The 19,762-nt window shown below is 41.0% G+C and overlaps 1 protein-coding gene across 7 annotated transcripts in view; it reads right to left on the bottom strand.

Moving 5' to 3' along the window:
• zbtb46 (zinc finger and BTB domain containing 46) overlaps positions 1 to 19,762 on the bottom strand; it is a 187,848-nt gene that overhangs the window by 102,439 nt on the left and 65,647 nt on the right. For all 7 annotated transcript variants that reach the window (XM_060937920.1, XM_060937917.1, XM_060937918.1 and 4 more), the window contains one exon: positions 10,520 to 11,491. In XM_060937920.1, the coding sequence (XP_060793903.1) occupies positions 10,520 to 11,491 (972 nt within the window). The remainder of the gene's footprint in view (positions 1 to 10,519; positions 11,492 to 19,762) is intronic.

Here is a 19,762-nt window from a genome sequence, read left to right as displayed (position 1 = left end):
TAGTGACCATGGCAACCACTCATCCGATGAAAATGGTCATAAGGAACAAGGCGGTTGGCAGCAAGATCGTCATCCCCGCTCTGGCCAGAAATGGCAGGAGTGCTCTGACCGTAGCTCTCCACATAGGGGTAGAGGTGACCGACACAGTGACTCAGACCAACCTGGTGAGTTCCGCTCAGAGCTGGATTCTTTGAAAGCCCAGTTGGGTGAGATTAAAGAACTGTTACAGGAGAGGTCAGACCCCTCAACAGATAAAACAAAAGAGCCCAAAAGAATCTCGAAGCGAGCGTAAAAGGACAAAAGGCCTACTACGACCGAAAAGCCTCCCATCACAAATATCAAATAGGCGACAAGTCCTATACTTCAACTTTACCAAGCCGGTAGGAGTCTCAGAAAAAGTTCCTACCACACTGGTTGGGACCTTTCGATTGTGGGAAAACTGTCCCCCGTCGCGTATCACATTAGGACATTCAGGCCTAATCAAACGCCCTCATATCGATGGGTCCATAACAATCAAATCAAGCCTTTTGAACAGTCCTCACTCCAGAAAGGGGGGTGGACGATAGTTAGGCCCATCCTGTCCACCTAGCTTGTACGCCTCAATCACCCATAAGCGTACACCAACATTCCCAGTCACATTTACCAACCCAAACACTAATACTTCTTTTCTTTCCTTCATTCCTTCTCTTCTCTTGTTTTTATGCCTAGGAAATTAAACACTACATAGTTATTTAATGTTTAATGTTTTTTTTATAGATGAGATTCTGACCTAGTTAGATAGAGTGATTATATGCCCAAATGCTTACAACCTGATTATATGCCCAAATGCCTCTGCCTCCAACTGTCTTACTGGGACTAATGAGTTTACACAGTTTTCACAGGACACCATGGACTGTACAGAGGATGCGACCTCAAGGACTATGGACGTGTGGACTGTACGGTACTGTGCTCTCAGTGCTACAACTCCGTCATACCCCTGAGACCAAAAGGGGGAATGTAGGTACAGCCACCTACTGTCTAAGAACTACAGATCCCATCAACCAACTTCCGCGATGACCTACGTCACGCCTGGGCGGGATTACCTATGTCACATCCTCCCTGAAGCCATAAGTGGCTCAACCACACTTCCGTCTTCCTCTTTTGGCGCGGATGTGACTTGGGTCACACTGACAAAGTGGCACTCTCCCACCGGACCGTCCGAAATCACGACTTCTGCCTGGCAAGAAAGAAGATTCAGCGCGTTTTCGTTTACCACTGGCCACGGTAAAACTACTTAAATCGCGCCATCTCACTCAGATTGAGTTACAACTGGTTTTTATTTGTTCATTATAAGTAACGTTACGACTGCAGCCCAAAGCAGTTAATTAAAAGTTAGAAGCGACCGGATTCCTTCTGACTTAATCGCTGTGCACAGTGTTTGATCAGAGACTTTTCCTCACAAATGCTGAAGTTCGGACCAAGAAATTCTCTGCGCTTTCACGGAAGCCTCCACGAGCTCTGTGAATTCCAGAAGTTTCGGAACATCCCTGCATTCTTGCATAGAAGCAAGATACTGGAAGTAAGACTGGCATTTTGGGCAAAACTAGTCTTAGGAATTAGCTTTATGAAGTAGTGTGAATTTAAACTCAGGAACTGTTTAATTGTGCACACTGACCATTGTGTTCTACAATTGTTTTCTTTCAGTTGTTTTAATAGATAGGTTGTTGCATGCTTTCTCTCTATCCTTTCTAACACTTTTAATTTCATTATTACACATATTTTGACCTCATCAAGATTTCAGTAGATTTAGTAATGTTATAAGCTAGTGGGTTAGCAATCACGACATATTCCTTTGTCTGCTTAAACCATGAGGTTCTCCCCTCCCCCATATCTCAGATACACACACACACATAGACACACACACACATTCCAACACACCCACCCACCCACCCACCCACACACACACACACACATATATCACTGTTTATGCTTACACACATATATATATTGCTTGACCATATTGAATGTATTCAATTGCTATTACTCAATTTTATCATTGTTATAATAAATTCACTTATTCTGAAACTGTGATTGTCTGTTTTTGCTAACATATATTTCTGAAGTCACACAATCTCGAAGACCTCCAAATTGCCTTTATCCAAGGTGTATATGAGTGCTATTGGCTGTCTATGTAGTACGGTAAGTAATACATTATTGCTGCATTGGTAGTGATCATAATAATTTGGAATATACCATAATTTAGCTGTTTGGTAATTTATTATTAAACAACAAAATTAAAGGTATTATTTAATGAGACTGATTTAATGAGACTGATTTAATGAGATTGCTCACTCAAGACCAATGGAGCACTTGCATGTGACGTCACAGCCGATCCAGATTGTGACAGACGCCATCGTGTCGGTCAAACGCCATATTCCGCCTTCTACTTCTGGTTCTACTTCTGCTTTTACTTCTACCTTTTCTTCTGGAAAACCCTACTATATACAATTCTACTACAACGGCTGCGGCTACAAGCTCTCCCTACCTGTGCACGTTTTTTATGTTTTTTTGTGTGTATTTTTGCGTGTTGTTCGTCTGTACCAGACTTCAATATCCACTACAACCGTATGGACTTACTGGACATTGGTTTCCAGCAGAAAATGACGGTTCGTAGCGATTTCCATCGCATGCACAACATTCCGGACGAGAAAAAAAAAAACATTCCGGACGAGACAGCGAGGTCTCCGTGGATTGTTATTGGAAGCAAAGCGAAGGAGGCAGCGCCGGGAGCAGAAGCAAAAGCGAGGCTACAGGCAGAGCCGGCCTGTTGACTAAGCTCAGAAAACAGCTACTAAAACTTCCACTGCCAAGCCTCTACCTCTCCAATGCCAGATCCATGTAAACAAGACGGACAATTTGGAATTACCTTATTCTATTCTATAATCGGCTGGTCAGTGCTATACTCAATACTTAAGTGACTTACCCATCCAATGAGGATAGTTATTTTCTTGTTTACAAGATGCCACATCTGAGTCGCTGACAAATCCTGAATTTCTGTAAAGAAAACTGTCCAGAGATTTATAAGCATGCAGTGCTTCACCACTGAACAGCGAGGGAAAGTTTATGAGGTAATCATACACGTCGGGGTATTCCGCTGGCAGTTCAAAATCCGGTCGTGAAAACTCCGTCCGGAAAGCCATAAGGGTCACAAATCTGTAGATCGTTTATTTTAGACATATATCTAGTTATCTGTTCATTAGAAAAATGAGCCGTGTAGTCCGTCGGTTGAAATTGATCCATTCTGTACACGAGTGCAGCAGTATTCAGCGGTGTTTTTGACCGACAAGATGGGGGTTGTGTACTTTCCGGTCACGTGACTGCAAGATCTCTATTGCACCCACATAAATTAGGGACAGTTTTTCTTGCAGGAATGTTATTTTGTGCCTTAAAATGTGCAAAATGCTTGTTGCGTTCATTTAGAAAGTCTATGTTATCCTCACAGGGTGGTGGATCAGCCTTATAGTCTGTGTGCCCTGCCACATGTGTCTAGTGTTCATAGGGCCATGGAAGAAGCTCTTGATTTTCTGGCTATAGGCACACTTTGCATATCTGATGGTACAGTTCAGGTTGGCTCTTGTTGATCTGAGTGCCACCACATCCCCGGCTTTGAATGCAGTATTTTGCACCTTCAGCTTTGCACGTACCTCGATGGTCATCCATGGCTTCTGACTGACTCATGTGGTGATGTACTTAGTGACACAGACATCCTCCATGCACTTCCAAATATATGCAGACACAGATACAGTATACTCCTCCACACTGATGTGTTGTTTTTCAGTCACCGCCTCCCTAAACATGTCCCAATCCATGCATTCAAAACAGTCCTATAATTCTGACAAAACACCCTTGGGCCAGACCTTCACCTGCTTCCTGGTGGGTTTTTTCCTGGTGAGCATGGGCCTATATGCAGGGATCAACATCACAGAAAGATGGTCCGAGGAGCCGAGATGGGGGCTGCCTTAAATGCTTTCTTAACGCTTGTGTAGGCTAAGTCCAGTGTGCTCGTGCCTCTAGTTGCAAAATCCACATACTGATGGAAATGAGGGAGGACTGTCTTCATGTTGGCCTGGTTAAAATCCCCTGCTACAATGAAAACACTCTCCGAATTGGTGGTTTGAAGATCACTGATGGAGTGGTAAAGAACATTTAGGGCCTCTTGGGTGTTTGCACTGGGGGGAATGTACACAGCTGTGATGATAATAGTTGTAAATTCCCTGGGCAGATAAAATGGTCTGCATTTAACAGTCAAGAACTCAATGTCCGGAGAGCAATGACTTGAGGCCACTGTTGCATTATTACACCAGTTGTTATTTATGTAGATGCACACACCATCCCCCGGGATTTACCACTGACAGCACAGCTTCTGTCCCATCAGAATGTTGTTAGAAAGAAAGAAAGAAAGAAAGAAAGAAAGAAAGAAAGAAAGAAAGCACAACTTTATTCATCACACACTTGTGAAATTCCTCTCTGCATTTAACCTATCTGAAGCAGTGAACACACATGTGCACGTGAGCAATGAGCACACACACATACCCAGAGCAGTGGGCAGCCATGCTAACAGCACCCGGGGAGCAGTTGGGAGTTAGGTGCCTCGCTCAAGGGCACCTCAGCTCAAGGCCATCCCATATTAACCTATCCGCATATCTTTGAACTGTGGGGGAAACCGGAGCATCCGGAGGAAACCCACGCAGACACGGGGAGAACGTGCAAACTCCACACAGAAAAGCCCCCGGCGGCCGCTGGGCTCAAACCCAGAACCTTCTTGCTGTGAGGCAACCATGCTAACCACTTACACCACTGTGCCGCCCCTCTATGTTAACAGTGACGTCCGGAATGGATGAGTTTAGCCATGTCTCTGTTAGAATTATAGCACAGCAGTCCCTCATCTCCCATTTTGTTGTTAAATCCAGCCTCAGATAGTCCAACTTATTCTCTAAGTAGTGGACATTTGTGAGCAGAAAGGATGGAAGTGTCATCCAAAAAGGGTTAGCCTTTAGCTTGGCTGTTAACTCACCTCAACTGCCATGCTTCTGCTATCACACCGCCTCCCCATCTCCTTCAGGAGCGGACAGTACTGGTGGGAGACTCCGCTGCTTCCTGGGCTGCTGGGTCTCATCAACTTAGCAGTCTGAGGCTATGTAGAGCGTCCAAAGTGTTTGCGTCTACAGTCCCTAAACTGCTGGCTGTACGCAATTCCAACATTACCTGACAATCATACACGAGTTTAGCATTGCTATGCTGAACATAAACAGCTGGTCTCATGAGTTCAAGTGGTTTATTTCTTATCAAAAGTCCGTTCCTATTGTAAGCCAGCCCAGCCACAGCTGAGCAGGGTGCCGCCATCTTATAACTCAACTGTGAGTAGAACTCATGATCTCTCGATCCAGAGTTGGACACACTAACCACTAGGCCCATATCAAAGAGTGCTTGAAGATAATGTGTGGCCATCTGTTCAATAGTTGAAGTTGAACTGGAGGTGGACCTTTCAAGAGGATAATGATCCTAAGCACACTAGGAAATCCATGGCTCAAAAAGAAGAAATGGAGGGTAATGGAGGGAAATGGAATGGCCTTGTCAAAGCCCAGATTTGAACCCCACTAAAATGTTGTAGGGAGATTTGAAAAGAGCAGTACATGCAAGAAAACCCTCAAACATCTTGCAACTGAAGGAATTTTGCATGGCAGAGTGGTCAAAAAATTTCAGCAAGCTGATGTCAGAGACTGGTGGACAATTATGCAAAATGCCTTCAAAAAGTTATTCCTGTTAAAGGGGGCAATACTAGCTTCTGAAGGCAAAGGTGTACTTACTTTCTCCACAGAAGAATATTATATCTATTGATATTTTTGTTGAATAAATGATTGAAAGAGCTCATTTTCCTTGTTGTTTTGTTCAATTATATCACCTTTATCTGTCGGCACTGTATCAAAAAGGTGAAATGTTTGCTTGCTTGAATATGTTGAGAAAAGTCTACAATTTCCATGGAACGGACATCCTATGACTTCTCACATGACTGTATGTGACTATGTATATACAGTAGCATGATGTTAATGGAATTATGTAACACTTCCTACTTGTGCAGTGTAATATGTAAATTGATTGCCCCGCCATAGCAACACTGTTTAAACTATCAAAAATTTCTTCACAATTTAGATGTCAATAGATATCTTGACATCCAGCTTGTCATGGTAGCACCAATATAGCACCAGACTACAGAACCCATGTCATTGCATGCACCAAGTTACATGACCATGAGCACCTGTATCATGTTGTTATCTAATTAGTATGAATATTTAAGTCATGCATTGTATAGCATTCTTGGTCATTCTTTAGTCGTTGTTACCCTTATTTGTCACCCTGCCCTGCTAGGAACGTTACTCTGCCTCATTGTTCTACTGAAGACATCTCTCAGGCCCTCTGCCCCACAGAGGACGCCATTATGGCTCAGGGCCTTGCCATGGGCATCACCCGTCTCCCTGCTCAACCTCGGACACCACTACTCCACCTGACTCCATGCTGGATGTTGCGTCGCTTCCTGCTCCACTAAGGAGGTCACTGAGCCTCCTTGCTCTGCTGAGGATGTCATTCCACCTCCCTGCTTCGCTGAGGATATAATTCAGCTTCCTTGCTCTGCTGACAACATTGCTCCTTCACTTTGCTTTGCAGTGTATGTTGCTCCCCCTTCTTACTTCACAGAGGACACACTACCCCCTTGCTCTGTGGAGGATGTCTCTCTCTCCCCTCTGGTTCCACAATGGACGTCATTCCCCCCTCTGGCTCTGCCTTGGGCTGCGCTCCCCCTGCTGGCTTCTCAGTGGCCGTCACTCCAATCTCTGCCTTGGACGTCACACCAGTTCTTAGTGATGTGGAGAAGGTTGCTCTGCATCGCCACTGTGTTTGAACTGTGTCAACCCAAGAGCGTACAAAAATGGAGAAACAGGTCACCTGGCTGTCCAGGACCTGTCACTGTAGTGCCAATAGAATGCCAGACTACAGAACTCACAAGTCATTACACACACCATGTTGCATTACAATGAGCACCCATATCATGTTGTTATCTAATTAGCACAAGTATTTAAGTCATGCATTGTATAGCATTCCTTGTCAGTCTTTAGTTGTTGTCACCCTTATTTGTATCATGTTCATGTTATTGTCCTGCCTCATTGCTTCTCATTCATTTATCATAGTTTTTGTGTAGCATTTGTTTCACTGTAAATAAACATTGACCTGTACTTGCATCTGCCTTCATTACGATTCCTGACGATGCTGACCAAACTTGATTTGAATCCCATAAATTCCCTTGGAGGAGCGTTTAAAATCCTCACTTCCTGTTGCCAGTTGGTGGCGCTATGATAATGAAGCTCTGTTGGTATGTCTATGTGGAAATGCATCATCATTTAAGATACAGTGGAGGAAATAATTATTTGATCCCTTGCTGATTTTGTAAGTTTGCCCACTGGCAAAGATATGAACAGTCTATAATTTTAAGGGTAGGTTTATTTTAACAGTCAGAGATAGAATATCAAAAAGAAAATCCAGAAAATCACATTTTATAAAATATATAAATTGATTTGCATTTCGTTGAGTGAAATAAGTATTTGATCCCCTCCCAACCATTAAGAGTTCTGGCTCCCACAGACCAGTTAGACACTCCTAATCAACTCGTTACCTGCATTAAAGACAGCTGTCTTAAATTGACACCTGTATAAAAGACACCTGTCCACAGAATCAATCAGTCAGACTCCAACCTCTCCAACATGGGCAAGACCAAAGAGCTGTCTAAGGATGTCAGGGACAAGATTGTAGAGCTGCACAAGGCTGGACTGGGCTACAAAACTATAAGCAAGAAGCTGGGTGAGAAGGAGACAACTGTTGGTGCAATAGTTCAAAAATGAAAGAAATACAAAATGACCATCAATCGACCTCGGTCTGGGGCCCCACGCAAGATCTCACCTCGTGGGGTATCAATGATCATGAGAAAGGTGAGAGCTCAGCCTAGAACTATACGGGAGGAGCTTGTTAATGATCTTAAGGCAGCTGGGACCACAGTCACCAAGAAAACCATTGGTAACACATTACGCCATAATGGATTATAATCCTGCAGTGCCCACAAAGTCCCCCTGCTCAAGAAGGCACATGTGCAGGCCCGTCTGAAGTTTGCCAATGAACACCTGAATGATTCTGAGAGTCATCAACTACAAGAAACGTCTGACCGCTGTGCTTGCCAACAAGGGTTTTGCCACCAAATACTAAGTCTTGTTTGCTAGAGGGTTCAAATACTTATTTCACTCAAAGAAATGCAAATCAGTTTATATCTTTTATACGATGTTATTTTCTGGATTTTCTTTTCAATGTTTTGTCTCTCACAGTTAAAATAAATCTACCATTAAAATTATAGAATGTTCATTTCTTTGTCAGTGGACAAACTTACAAAATCAGCAAGGGATCAATATTTCCTCCACTGTACATATGAACTTTGGGCCACATTGCATTTGACGTGATTGTAAAATTTATTTGTCTAAAGAAGACCTATATGCATACCAAGTTTGAATGCCACATGAGTGAAACTGTATACTCATATTGAAGAAAAATGTGAAGGGGGGGGCACTATTAAGCCCCTGGGCAATGCCTAGGTCCAACCTTTTGTGAGGCCCTAATGACCAGGATTTCTGATGCGTGTGCCGCGTTTTATGGGTTTTTGAGCATGGCAAGCACCTAAAAAATGCAAGAAAGGAAAAAGCAAAACAAATCATCCAAAATAATAGTGTTCTTCACACCCTTGACAGTTGAGTCTTAATAATAAAAGTCCTAACAGAAACAACAAAGCCCTTCACACTCTCGATGCTTGGGCCCTCACAAAACTTACAATAAGAGTATGACTTCGGTAAGGAAACCTTCTGCAAAATCTAATTAGGAATTAGTCCACTGTTTAGGAGACATGTAACCAAGTGATTTTGGATCCATTGTTAGGCTGTCATAGCATAGCATTCCCACTGTATATTTTGTAAATATATTACGTTCATTATGTCTTCTTCTTAAATCAAAATAATTAGTTTTTCTTTTGTTTCAGACATGTAAAAGCTTTTTTACCTTTACCTGACATGTTTCGACGGTGTAACTTCCGTCTTCATCAGAGGGTGACCCTCTGATGAAGACGGAAGTTACACCGTCGAAACATGTCAGGTAAAGGTAAAAAAGCTTTTACATGTCTGAAACAAAAGAAAAACTAATTATATTTGTATATTTTGTAATTGTAAATAGATAGATTAGGCAATGCTCATGTTCTGTTCTAGTCTGTTCTCCTCCATTTTCTTGTTTCATCACACAACAGAGGACCTTCTCTTTAAGTCTTCCCACGGAAACTACAAACACATGCACTCATACACAAAAAAAGATGTATAAACATTTCAATATTTCAGTTATATCTAAAAATCAGCATCAGCAAACAATAATTACTATAAATTATCAAACAGATAAACCATGATTGTTATCTAAACAGTTTGGGAAGGTATATTCAACAACCCATTATGAAATGAAAGCCAGAGACATAAAATGCAGGCTTCTGACAGAGCGTGCGCACGTGTACACACATACACACACACACACACTTTTGTCTTACAATCCTTGACAGGACCTTCCATAAACAGAATTATTAATGCAGCTAATTAATGTTATTCCCACACCCAAATCTAATCCTGACCACAACCTCAGTGAGGAACCCTTTTATCTATCTATCTATCTATCTATCTATCTATCTATCTATCTATCTATCTATCTATCTATCTATCTATCTATCTATCTATCGTTGTACTTTTTGTATAAAAATGTGGTATTCCTAGTGGGGACCAGCCACATGTTCCCACAAGGTCAAAACTATTCCTATCCTTGTGGGGACATCTTCAAGATATAAAAACATGTTCACACAGACAAGCGCACACACGAACACCTTAATCCTCACTTTGACACTGGGGTCAATTCAATTATCCTGTATTCCTGTGTGCCCGTTTTACAGACTCCTTAAATACACGAGAGATTAGTATTGCCTCACTTTTAATGATCTATATAACTACCAGCACCAGCAGCTAAATGCTGCCCAGACAAGTAAGACTTCTCTCCACACAACAGCATGTTCTCAATCCTAAAGACAACAGCATGTTTTTGTTTTTAGATTAATTAATCTAAAACAATGACATTAATTAGCAGATTAATTAGATTTTCAAACCTACACTACTCATTCTATTTATAAGCAGCTGTAAATATCCAACATTGAAAAAAAGAATTTCCTTTGTCTTTACACCATCTCTGAACTAATTCTCCAAACAAGTTGGAGTTTAGCAAGTGGAACTGTGGAATATCATCTTATAAAAATAGACTTTAAATCTAATCTAATGCACTTTCTGAAGTCCACTCTTCTACAAAGCAACAATGGTCTTTACATTTTGGTTTCTACAAAGGTAACACTTTATAAAGCCCATGGCCCTACCTGGAATGTCAGCCTGATTGTTGTAGCTCCAGCTGGCTGCTGAAATCATAGAAGGCATCGGAGAACCTCCATGACTACTGCCCTCATTCTGTTGCATGATGTGCCTGACTGTGTCCTTATTTTTTCGGTTCTTCCTACGTCTTGAACCAGGTGCTTGCCAGCCCCCTTCACTTCCATTACTCTGCTCTATGGGTGTTCCCTGTGCCTCTTGGCTGGTCCTGTCTTGAGCACTGGATGGTGATCCCTGCTCCTCTTTGACTTGAAGTGAGCGATAGTCGTTTGGCCACGGGTCCTCATGGCTCTTAGGCTCATGCTCCTCCTTGCTGTAGGTGCTGCCACTTTCATGGCAGCTGGCAATTGCTGAATCCCCTGACGAGTTGGCAGGACTGGTACGACGTACCAGCCATGGCGAAGAGCTGCGAGCTGAGATCATGGAAGCCAGTGCTTCAGAGGCTCCTCCAGCATGACCTGTTCCTGTGCCAACCATGCCACTAATCTCTATATTGGCCAGCTCCATGTCAGCCAACTCAGAACGGATGCTAATGTCTAGTGCTGCCCTGATGAAGCCATGACATGCCTGTACAATCTCTGTCATCTGCAGGTAGCTGGCAGCAGACATCACCTCAATAACATTCTTACTGGTGAGTGCCAGGTGTGCAGAGTACATGAAGTCTAGAATGGTCTTGAATCCCTGTGCTGTCACAATGTCCAGATGTGTGATGGTAGCCTGTTGCTCTGTTCCCTTCTTCACCTGGCAGTAGAGTGTCTTAAAGTAGCGGCTGCTGCCCAGCAGTACATTCTTGTGTGCCTTGAAGATCTTACCTTCCACAACCACACATGCATCACACAAGATGCCATGCTGCCGCTGCTCATTAAGCTCACGCAGGAGCTGCCGATAGTGTGATGCGATTTCCATGTCTTCCTTACGGTTGTTCATTGGATCACTGAGTGGCTGTGTCTTCTGGACAGATTCTGCATTGGAGAGACAAAAGCACCCACACATATGTCAGTTAGCACAACAGTCTTGAGCACAGCAACAGTACTAATGTACTGAAATTCCAGTACTGAAATAATACAATGATAGACAAAAAAAATTCATATCAAGAGAATAAAAAAAATTGTTAATGTAAATAAAGAAATTGCATAAATAAAATAAAGTATTACAATATAAAGCAGAAATTAACCATCCATTCTGAATATCTGTTTCAGATCAAATTCCTTCTAATGAATAGATAATAAACTATATGGCCAAAAGTTTGTGGAACCTGACCATCACACCCTTCCACACTTCCACAAATTGTTGCCACAAAGTTGGAATCACACAACTGTCAAGTCTTTATACTGTAGCATTTCAATTTCCCTTCCCTGGAACTAAGGCACTGGAAACACTGGAAACATTCCAATAAAACAGAGTTGCTGGGAAAAGAAGCCATTGTTCATTCACAAATTATAACTTTAATTTATTCTTTTTAAAGTTTTATTAACTTAGGCCTGGGCAATTGTTTGATATAATGTTTGATAGTTTCACTTAAATGTATTAAAGGCAAACCATCAGAAACAGCACAGAGTGAGAAAATGAACAATGTTTCCCACAGATCTTAAATACTAGTACATCTAAAAAAAAATAATTAGAATATTGTGAAAAAGTTCCTGCTTTTCATAATTTAATTCAAAAAGGGAAACCGACATATTCTATATTCATTACATGTAAAGGGAAATATTTCAAGCCTTTTTTTGTTTTAATTTTGATTATTATGGCTTATAGCTCATGAAAATCAGAAATCCAATATCTCAAATTATTAGAATATTTCTTAAGATCAATCAAAAAAGGATTTACAATATACAAATGTCCAGCTTCTGAAAAGTATGTTCATTTATACACTCAATATTTGATTGGGGCTCCTTTACCATGAATTACTGCATCAATGCAGTGTGGCATGGAGGTGCACTGCTGAGGTGTTATTGAAACCCAGGTTGCTTTGATAGGAGCCTTCAGCTCATCTGTATTTTTGGCTGGGTGTTTCTCATCTTCTTCTGGACAATACTCCATAGATTCTCTATGGGGTTCAGGTCAGGCAAGTTAGCTGGCCAATCTAGCACAGTAATATCATGGTCAGCAAACCATTTGGGAGTAGTTTTGGCACTGTGGGCAGGTGTTAAGTCCTGCTGGAAAAGAAAATCGGCATCTCCATAAAGCTTGTCAGCAGATGGAAGCATGAAGTGCTCTAAAATCTCCTGGTAGAAGGCTGCGTTGACTTTGGACTTGATAAAACACAGTGGATCAACACCAGCAGATGACATGGCAACCCAAATCATCACAAACTGCAGAAGGGTCACCTCGGACTTCATACACCTTGGATTCTGTGCCTCTCCACTCTTCTTCCAGACTCTAGGACCTTGATTTCCAAATGAAATGCAAAATTTACTTTCATCTGAAAAGAGGACATTGGACCACTGAGCAACAGTCTAGTTCTTTCTCTCCTTAGCCGAGTAAGGCACTTCTGACATTGTCTCTGGTTCAGGAGTGCCTTGATATTAGGAATGCGACAGTTGTAGCCCCGTTCCTGAAGATGTATGTGCATGGTGGCTCTTGATACACTGACACCAGCCTCAGTCCACTCCTTGTGAAGCGCTCCCAAGTTCCTGAATTGACTTTTTTCTCCACAATCCTCTCAAGTCTGCAGTCATCCCTGTTGCTTGCACACCTTTTCCAGCCAGCCTTTTCAGCATTGACCTTCTGTGGCTTACCCGCCTTGTGGAGGGTGTCGATGATCGTCTTCTGGACAACTGTCAAGTCATCAGTCTTCCCCATGATTGTGGTTGTGTGTCCTGAACTAGACTGAGAGATGCATGGCATTTATTCTGTTTGAATAGTAATTTACTCAAACTTGAAATGAAATATTCTAACAATGTGAGATACTGGATTTCTGATTTTCATGAGCTATAAGCCATAATCATCAAAATTAAAACAAAAAAGGCTTGAAATATTTGGCTTTACGTGTGATGAATACAAAATATATGAAAGTTTACCTTTTTGAATTAAATTAGGTACAAAATTCATTTTTCACCATATTCTAATTTTTTGAGATGCACTGGTATACTTATGATGGTAGCTGGTTGAAAGGGCCAGCATGATCTAACATTTTATTTTTATTATGATGAGATTTTTTGACTTACAAAGAAGGAAAATAAACACACAAAAAAATTGTTACTGATATGAAAATGGAATGACCAAATGTACACGGACGGTTAATGTCCTTTTAATGATCAGTTAAATAGACTAGAAAAAAGTGCTATGAGAAAGCTGAATGCGCTGACTGAATTCAAGCGCTTCATATTGTCATGTTAATGTTGACAAAAACATGCAACGTGCACACTGATTTAGACTGTCTACAGCGTTAAAACTCTTGTGTTCATGTCGTCGACTATCTGGCCAATCATTTCAGTACATCATAGTTCCTTTTAGCTATACAATAAATTATTTTCATTATTATTTATCTATCGCTCACAGAACATTCTCATTCTTCATACTATTCTTCAATATGAAGATCTTTATCTGTTAAATCAGGTCACCAGATATACTTTGGCGTCCATTAATATTCCTGGGCAGCCAGTGTTCTGATAGTGTACCTATTAGAATAGCATACTCTGGCTTAATGTGCATATGTAGAACAAAATTACATTATATTTTCTGCTACAGTTAAGGTTAGGGTTATGTGGGTATGTTATTTTGCATAGGTATGTCAGGCTTATAGATATAGCTATAAATTTGGGCTACTGGTATGCTATTCTGATAGTATTCCGAAATATCAGAACACCAGCTCAAGTAAAGTCAATGCGTGGGAAACACTGTGCAGTGTAAGAGAAATTGTGCCTTCAGCCACAGGCTCAAGCACCAGTGCAGAACTCGGAGGAAGCACCAAAAAAGGAGTTTCCGCACTAGAGCAGGCAAACCAGAAAGAGGAAGAACAAGGTCAAGCGCATGAAGAAAAGGATCCAAATATTACAGCAAAGGCTGAATCAGTTCGAGAATGTGAACAAAAAGCTCATGCAGGTGCATGGATCAACTGATCGAGAAGGTTACTAGAAGAATTAGAGGGCCCCAGCTAGTATCATTGTATAAGGATAATGGGGGTGCCTTATACTCTGTAGTTGAGTTCTGTTCTCTTTTAACATTTCCTTTCATTTTTCTTTGCTTGCTCATAATTATAAAAGAGGGGGGTTCACGGTCAGTTGTAGAGTGGTGCTTGAAAGTTTGTGAACCCTTTAGAATTTTCCATATTTCTGCATAAATATGACCTAAAACATCATCAGATTTTCACACAAGTCCTTAAAGTAGATAAAGAGAACCCAGTTAAACAAATGAGACACACATATTATACTTGCTCATTTATTTATTGAGAAAAATGATCCAATATTACATATCTGTGAGTGGCAAAAGTGTGTGAACCTCTTGGATTAGCAGTTCATTTGAAGGTGAAATTAGAGTCAGGTGTTTTCAATCAATGGGATGACAATCAGGTGTGAGTGGGCACCCTGTTTTATTTAAAGAACAGGGATCTATCAAAGTCTGATCTTCACAACACGTTTGTGGAAGTGTATCATGGCACGAACAAAGGAGATTTCTGAGGACCTCAGAAAAAGCGTTGTTGATCCTCATCAGGCTGGAAAAGGTTACAAAACCATCTCTAAAGAGTTTGGACTCCACCAATCCACAGTCAGACAGATTGTGTACAAATGGAAGAAATTCAAGACCATTGTTACCCTCCCCAGGAGTGGTCGACCAACAAAGATCACTTTAAGAGCAAGGTGTGTAATAGTTGGCAAGGTCACAAAGGACCCCAGGGTAACTTCTAAGCAACTGAAGGCTTCTCTCACATTGGCTAATGTTAATGTTCATGAGACCACCATCAGAAGAACACTGAACAACAATGGTGTGCGTGGCAGGGTTGCAAGGAGAAAGCCACTGCTCTCCAAAAAGAACATTGCTGCTCGTCTGCAGTTTGCTAAAGATCACATGGACAAGCCAGAAGGCTATTGGAAAAATGTTTTGTGAACAGATGAGACCAAAATAGAACTTTTTGGTTTAAATGAGAAGCGTTATGTTTGGAGAAAGGAAAACACTGCATTCCAGCATAAGAACCTTATCCCATCTGTGAAACATGGTGGTGGTAGTATCATGGTTTGGGCCTGTTTTGCTGCATCTGGGTCAGGACAGCTTGCCATCATTGATGGAATGATGAATTCTGAATTATACCAGCGAATTCTAAAGGAAAATGTCAGGACATCTGCCATGAATTGAATCTCAAGAGAAGGTGGGTCATGCAGCAAGACAACGACCCTAAGCACACAAGTCGTTCTACCAAAGAATGATTAAAGAAGAATAAAGTTAATGTTTTGGAATGGCCAAGTCAAAGTCCTGACCTTAATCCAATCGAAATGTTGTGGAAGGACCTGAAGTGAGCAGTCATGTGAGGAAACCCACCAACATCCCAGAGTTGAAGCTGTTCTGTACAGAGGAACGGGCTAAAATTCCTCCAAGCCGGTGTGCAGGACTGATCAACAGTTACCGCAAACATTTAGTTGCAGTTATTGCTGCACAAGGGGGTCACACCAGATACTGAAAGCAAAGGTTCACATACTTTTGTCACTCACAGATATGTAATATTGGATCATTTTCCTTTATAAATAAATGACCAAGTATAATATTTTTGTCTCATTTGTTTAACTGGGTTCTCTTTATCTACTTTTAGGACTTGTGTGAAAATCTGATGATGTTTTAGGTCAAATTTATGCAGAAATATAGAAAATTCTAAAGGGCTCACAAACTTTCAAGCACCACTGTATGTATTCAGTGGCTATTATTCCATTTATCGTACTTTTTTTTTTTTTTTTAAATCTGCTTAGTATTGAATATGGCTCTTACTAGAGCATAGCTTTTGATTTATTAGATTTAAATCATATAGCTGTTTAACCCCAAGGAGGAGTGCCCTACTTTTGATATACTTACTATTTTGCTACGTTTTATTATTGTAAGACTTTAAAATATATTTTAATATATGCCATTATATGGCAAAATGATAAAAGAAATCTTTATTTGTCATGTATACATTACAGTACAGTGAAATTATTTTCTTCACATTACTACTACTACTTCACTTCTTTGGAAGCTGCACAAAGTCATCCATGGTACAAAGAGAATTAAGGGCCTTCCTCAAGGGATCTGGGATCTGAAACAGCATTCCTTCCAATCTGTAACCCAGAGTCTCAATCATTGAGCCACCACTGCCCCTGTGGACACCTGACCATCACACCCATGCATGGGCTTTCTCCAACCTCTTCAAACATTTGAAAGCACACAACTGTATAGGTCTCTGTATGCTGTAGCTTTACAATTCCCCTTCACTAATACTTGGGGTCCTAGTCTTCCAGCTGGAAATATCTTCCAGCATGACAATATCCATGTGCACAAAGAGAGGTGGGGCAGCACTGTGGTGTAATGGATAGCACTGTTGCCTCACAGCAAAAAGGTTCTGGGTTCGAGCCCAGTAGCCGATGGGGGGGCTTTCTGTGTAGAGTTTGCATGTTCTACCCATGTCCATCCCATCCATCCATCCATCCATTATCTGTAGCCACTTATCCTGTTCTACAGGGTCGCAGGCAAGCTGGAGCCTATCCCAGCTGACTATGGGCGAGAAGCGGGGTACACCCTGGACAAGTCGCCAGGTCATCACAGGACTGTTCTCCCCGTGTCTGCATGGGTTTCCTCTGGGTGCTCCGGTTTCCCCCACAGTCAAAGACATGCAGGCTAATTAGTGGCTCTAAATTGACATAAGGCTAATTAGTGGCTCTAAATTGACTGTAGGTGTGAATGTAATTGTGAATGGTTGTTTGTCTCTATGTGTCAGCCCTGCGATGATCTGGTGACTTGTCCAGGGTGTACCCCGCCTGACCCTGCACAGGATAAGCGGTTACGGATAATGGATGGATGGACAAAGAGCGGTCCATGAAGACACAAAAAGGTTGGTGTGGCCTTGAATGGCCTGCACAGAGCCCTGACCTCAACCTCACTGAACACCTTTGGGATGGACTAGAAACCTGACTGTATCCCAGGCCTTCAATGCTCTTGAGGCTGAATGAATAAATCCCCACAGCCATGTTCAAAAATCTAGTAGACAGCCTTCCCAGGAAAGAGTACTCTTTCCTGTATAAATCTGCTTGTTGTGGATCAGTGGTTCATAATTAATTCTCAATTTTTGTTTATTACAATAGCTACATGTAATAATATGCGAACCATTTGTATAGGATTGTGTTGACAAAACTGTTTAGAAAACAGCAGTAGGGTTTAATCTTGCTTGATCAAAATACACTGTTTGATGTTACTTTGTAAATATTACTGGACATAGGACAACAGTACTCATGATTGACCCTAGTTTGATACAGAGTTTTGGGAGTCTCCAATTTTGAGCTTTGTAATTGGAATGGTTTTATTGACCACTGGGATAGTTTAAATAGTAATTAATCTAATTTTGCCACATAGACCTGGCAACCCTGTTTCCAAAAAGTTCAGAGCCATTGACAGAGAATAGATAATAGAACATAATGGCTGAATTATTTATGCCACTCAGTTCATTGATGATGAACCTCATGTTTACTGAATGTTACCAGCCATATTCTGGCATAGACTCATATGATTGGAATCTAACACTAATAGCATTCTGTTACCACAACGCAGCTACGCTTATCTAATAACAGTGACATTACACTAAACTGTCTGTCCTAATGATAGACACAGACATGCAGTGACTTTAGCAGTAGTTGAATTATTAGTGGTACTGAAAATCGGTAGGGTTTTTTGTTTGTTTGTTTGTTTGTTTTTAACCATTTTCAGTATTTCTGAAGTGTTTCAGTACTGGTATCCAGTGCGTCACTAGTGCACTCAAACAGCTTTATTGCCAATGTAAAGTCAATCACATTTACTGGGGTATTCCAGCATACTATACATATAATGCAATTATGTATTTAGACAACAGTCCTTCCTATACATAAAATTTTTCTGAAAAGACAGTGCTATGAAATATCCATCAACATTAATTTCGTACAATTTCATTGTAAGTACAAAAAAAAACAGTAAATGATCTCAATAAAAGTTTACTATTTTTCATATCCACTGTATCTGTTAGGACTAGTTCAAACATGATGTGTCAGTGGAAATGTAATGCCAAAGCAAGTGACACGCTTTGCCCAGTGCTAGAAGCTCAAGACTGGTAGCCAGCTTGGCTGAAGTCATGAACATCTCTGCTTAAAATGAATCGGATGTTTGGCAGCCACATTTTCCACTTCATCACACCATTAACTGACAAAATGCTAATTAATTCTCACCATTTGACAACACAAATAGGGAGCTCTGCAGAGGGGAGGCACTGATTTAGTCAAGGTGCGTTATACAGGCACAAGTTAATTTTGTTTGCTATCTAATAAGCCAAAACAAAACATTATTAGTTGAACAATAAACACCTGTGAAAATCATATTGAGAGAGAAAATGAGAAAGTACCAGAGGCATTCTTTATGGACTGTTCAGAAACTAACCAAAGGGAGAAATCACAGACACTGAAACACCTATGCTTACAGAACTGTAAAAGAGATATATAGTGGCACAGTGAGATATAGAGAGGCACAATGACACAGTGCAAGAGTAAATAACATAGCTATTACTAAATGACAACTGAGATTTGTTTATGAGGAGTTCAGACTGTCAACTCACATTGGACTGAGAAAGCATGACAGCTTGGTTATCCAGAGTGACACCAGTGTTTGCTACAGGCTGTCACACTTCAGGTCACGTTTAAGCAAGTTCCTTTCAACTTGATAGCTTATATGATTAAATCAATCAATCAATCCTCCATGTGTCTCATATCCATTTGAAAAGACACAGGTTACTTGATTTTACTTCATCCCTTGACTGAAATAAAGAGTTATATCAAGCTTCTTAAATTCAACTGGCCAAGGGGGATCTAAAGGTGTCTGGAGTAAATAATGGTAAAATGAAGAAAGAGAAGAAAGACTCTAATGGAAGATGAACCGCATAATCTCTGTGAAATGCTTATATAGGTAGATAGTTTTTTCTGATTCTGATATGAAAGACTAAATGAAAAGTCATGCTTTTAGCTTCCATTAGCCGCAGATATCCCAACATGCAATATTAACTCACTCTGCCACTGAGCACAATCAGTTGTAAATAG

Source organism: Neoarius graeffei, chromosome 13 (genome assembly GCF_027579695.1).
Source record: "Neoarius graeffei isolate fNeoGra1 chromosome 13, fNeoGra1.pri, whole genome shotgun sequence".
NCBI lineage: Eukaryota > Metazoa > Chordata > Actinopteri > Siluriformes > Ariidae > Neoarius > Neoarius graeffei.
This window is presented reverse-complemented; position numbering and strand designations above follow the sequence as displayed.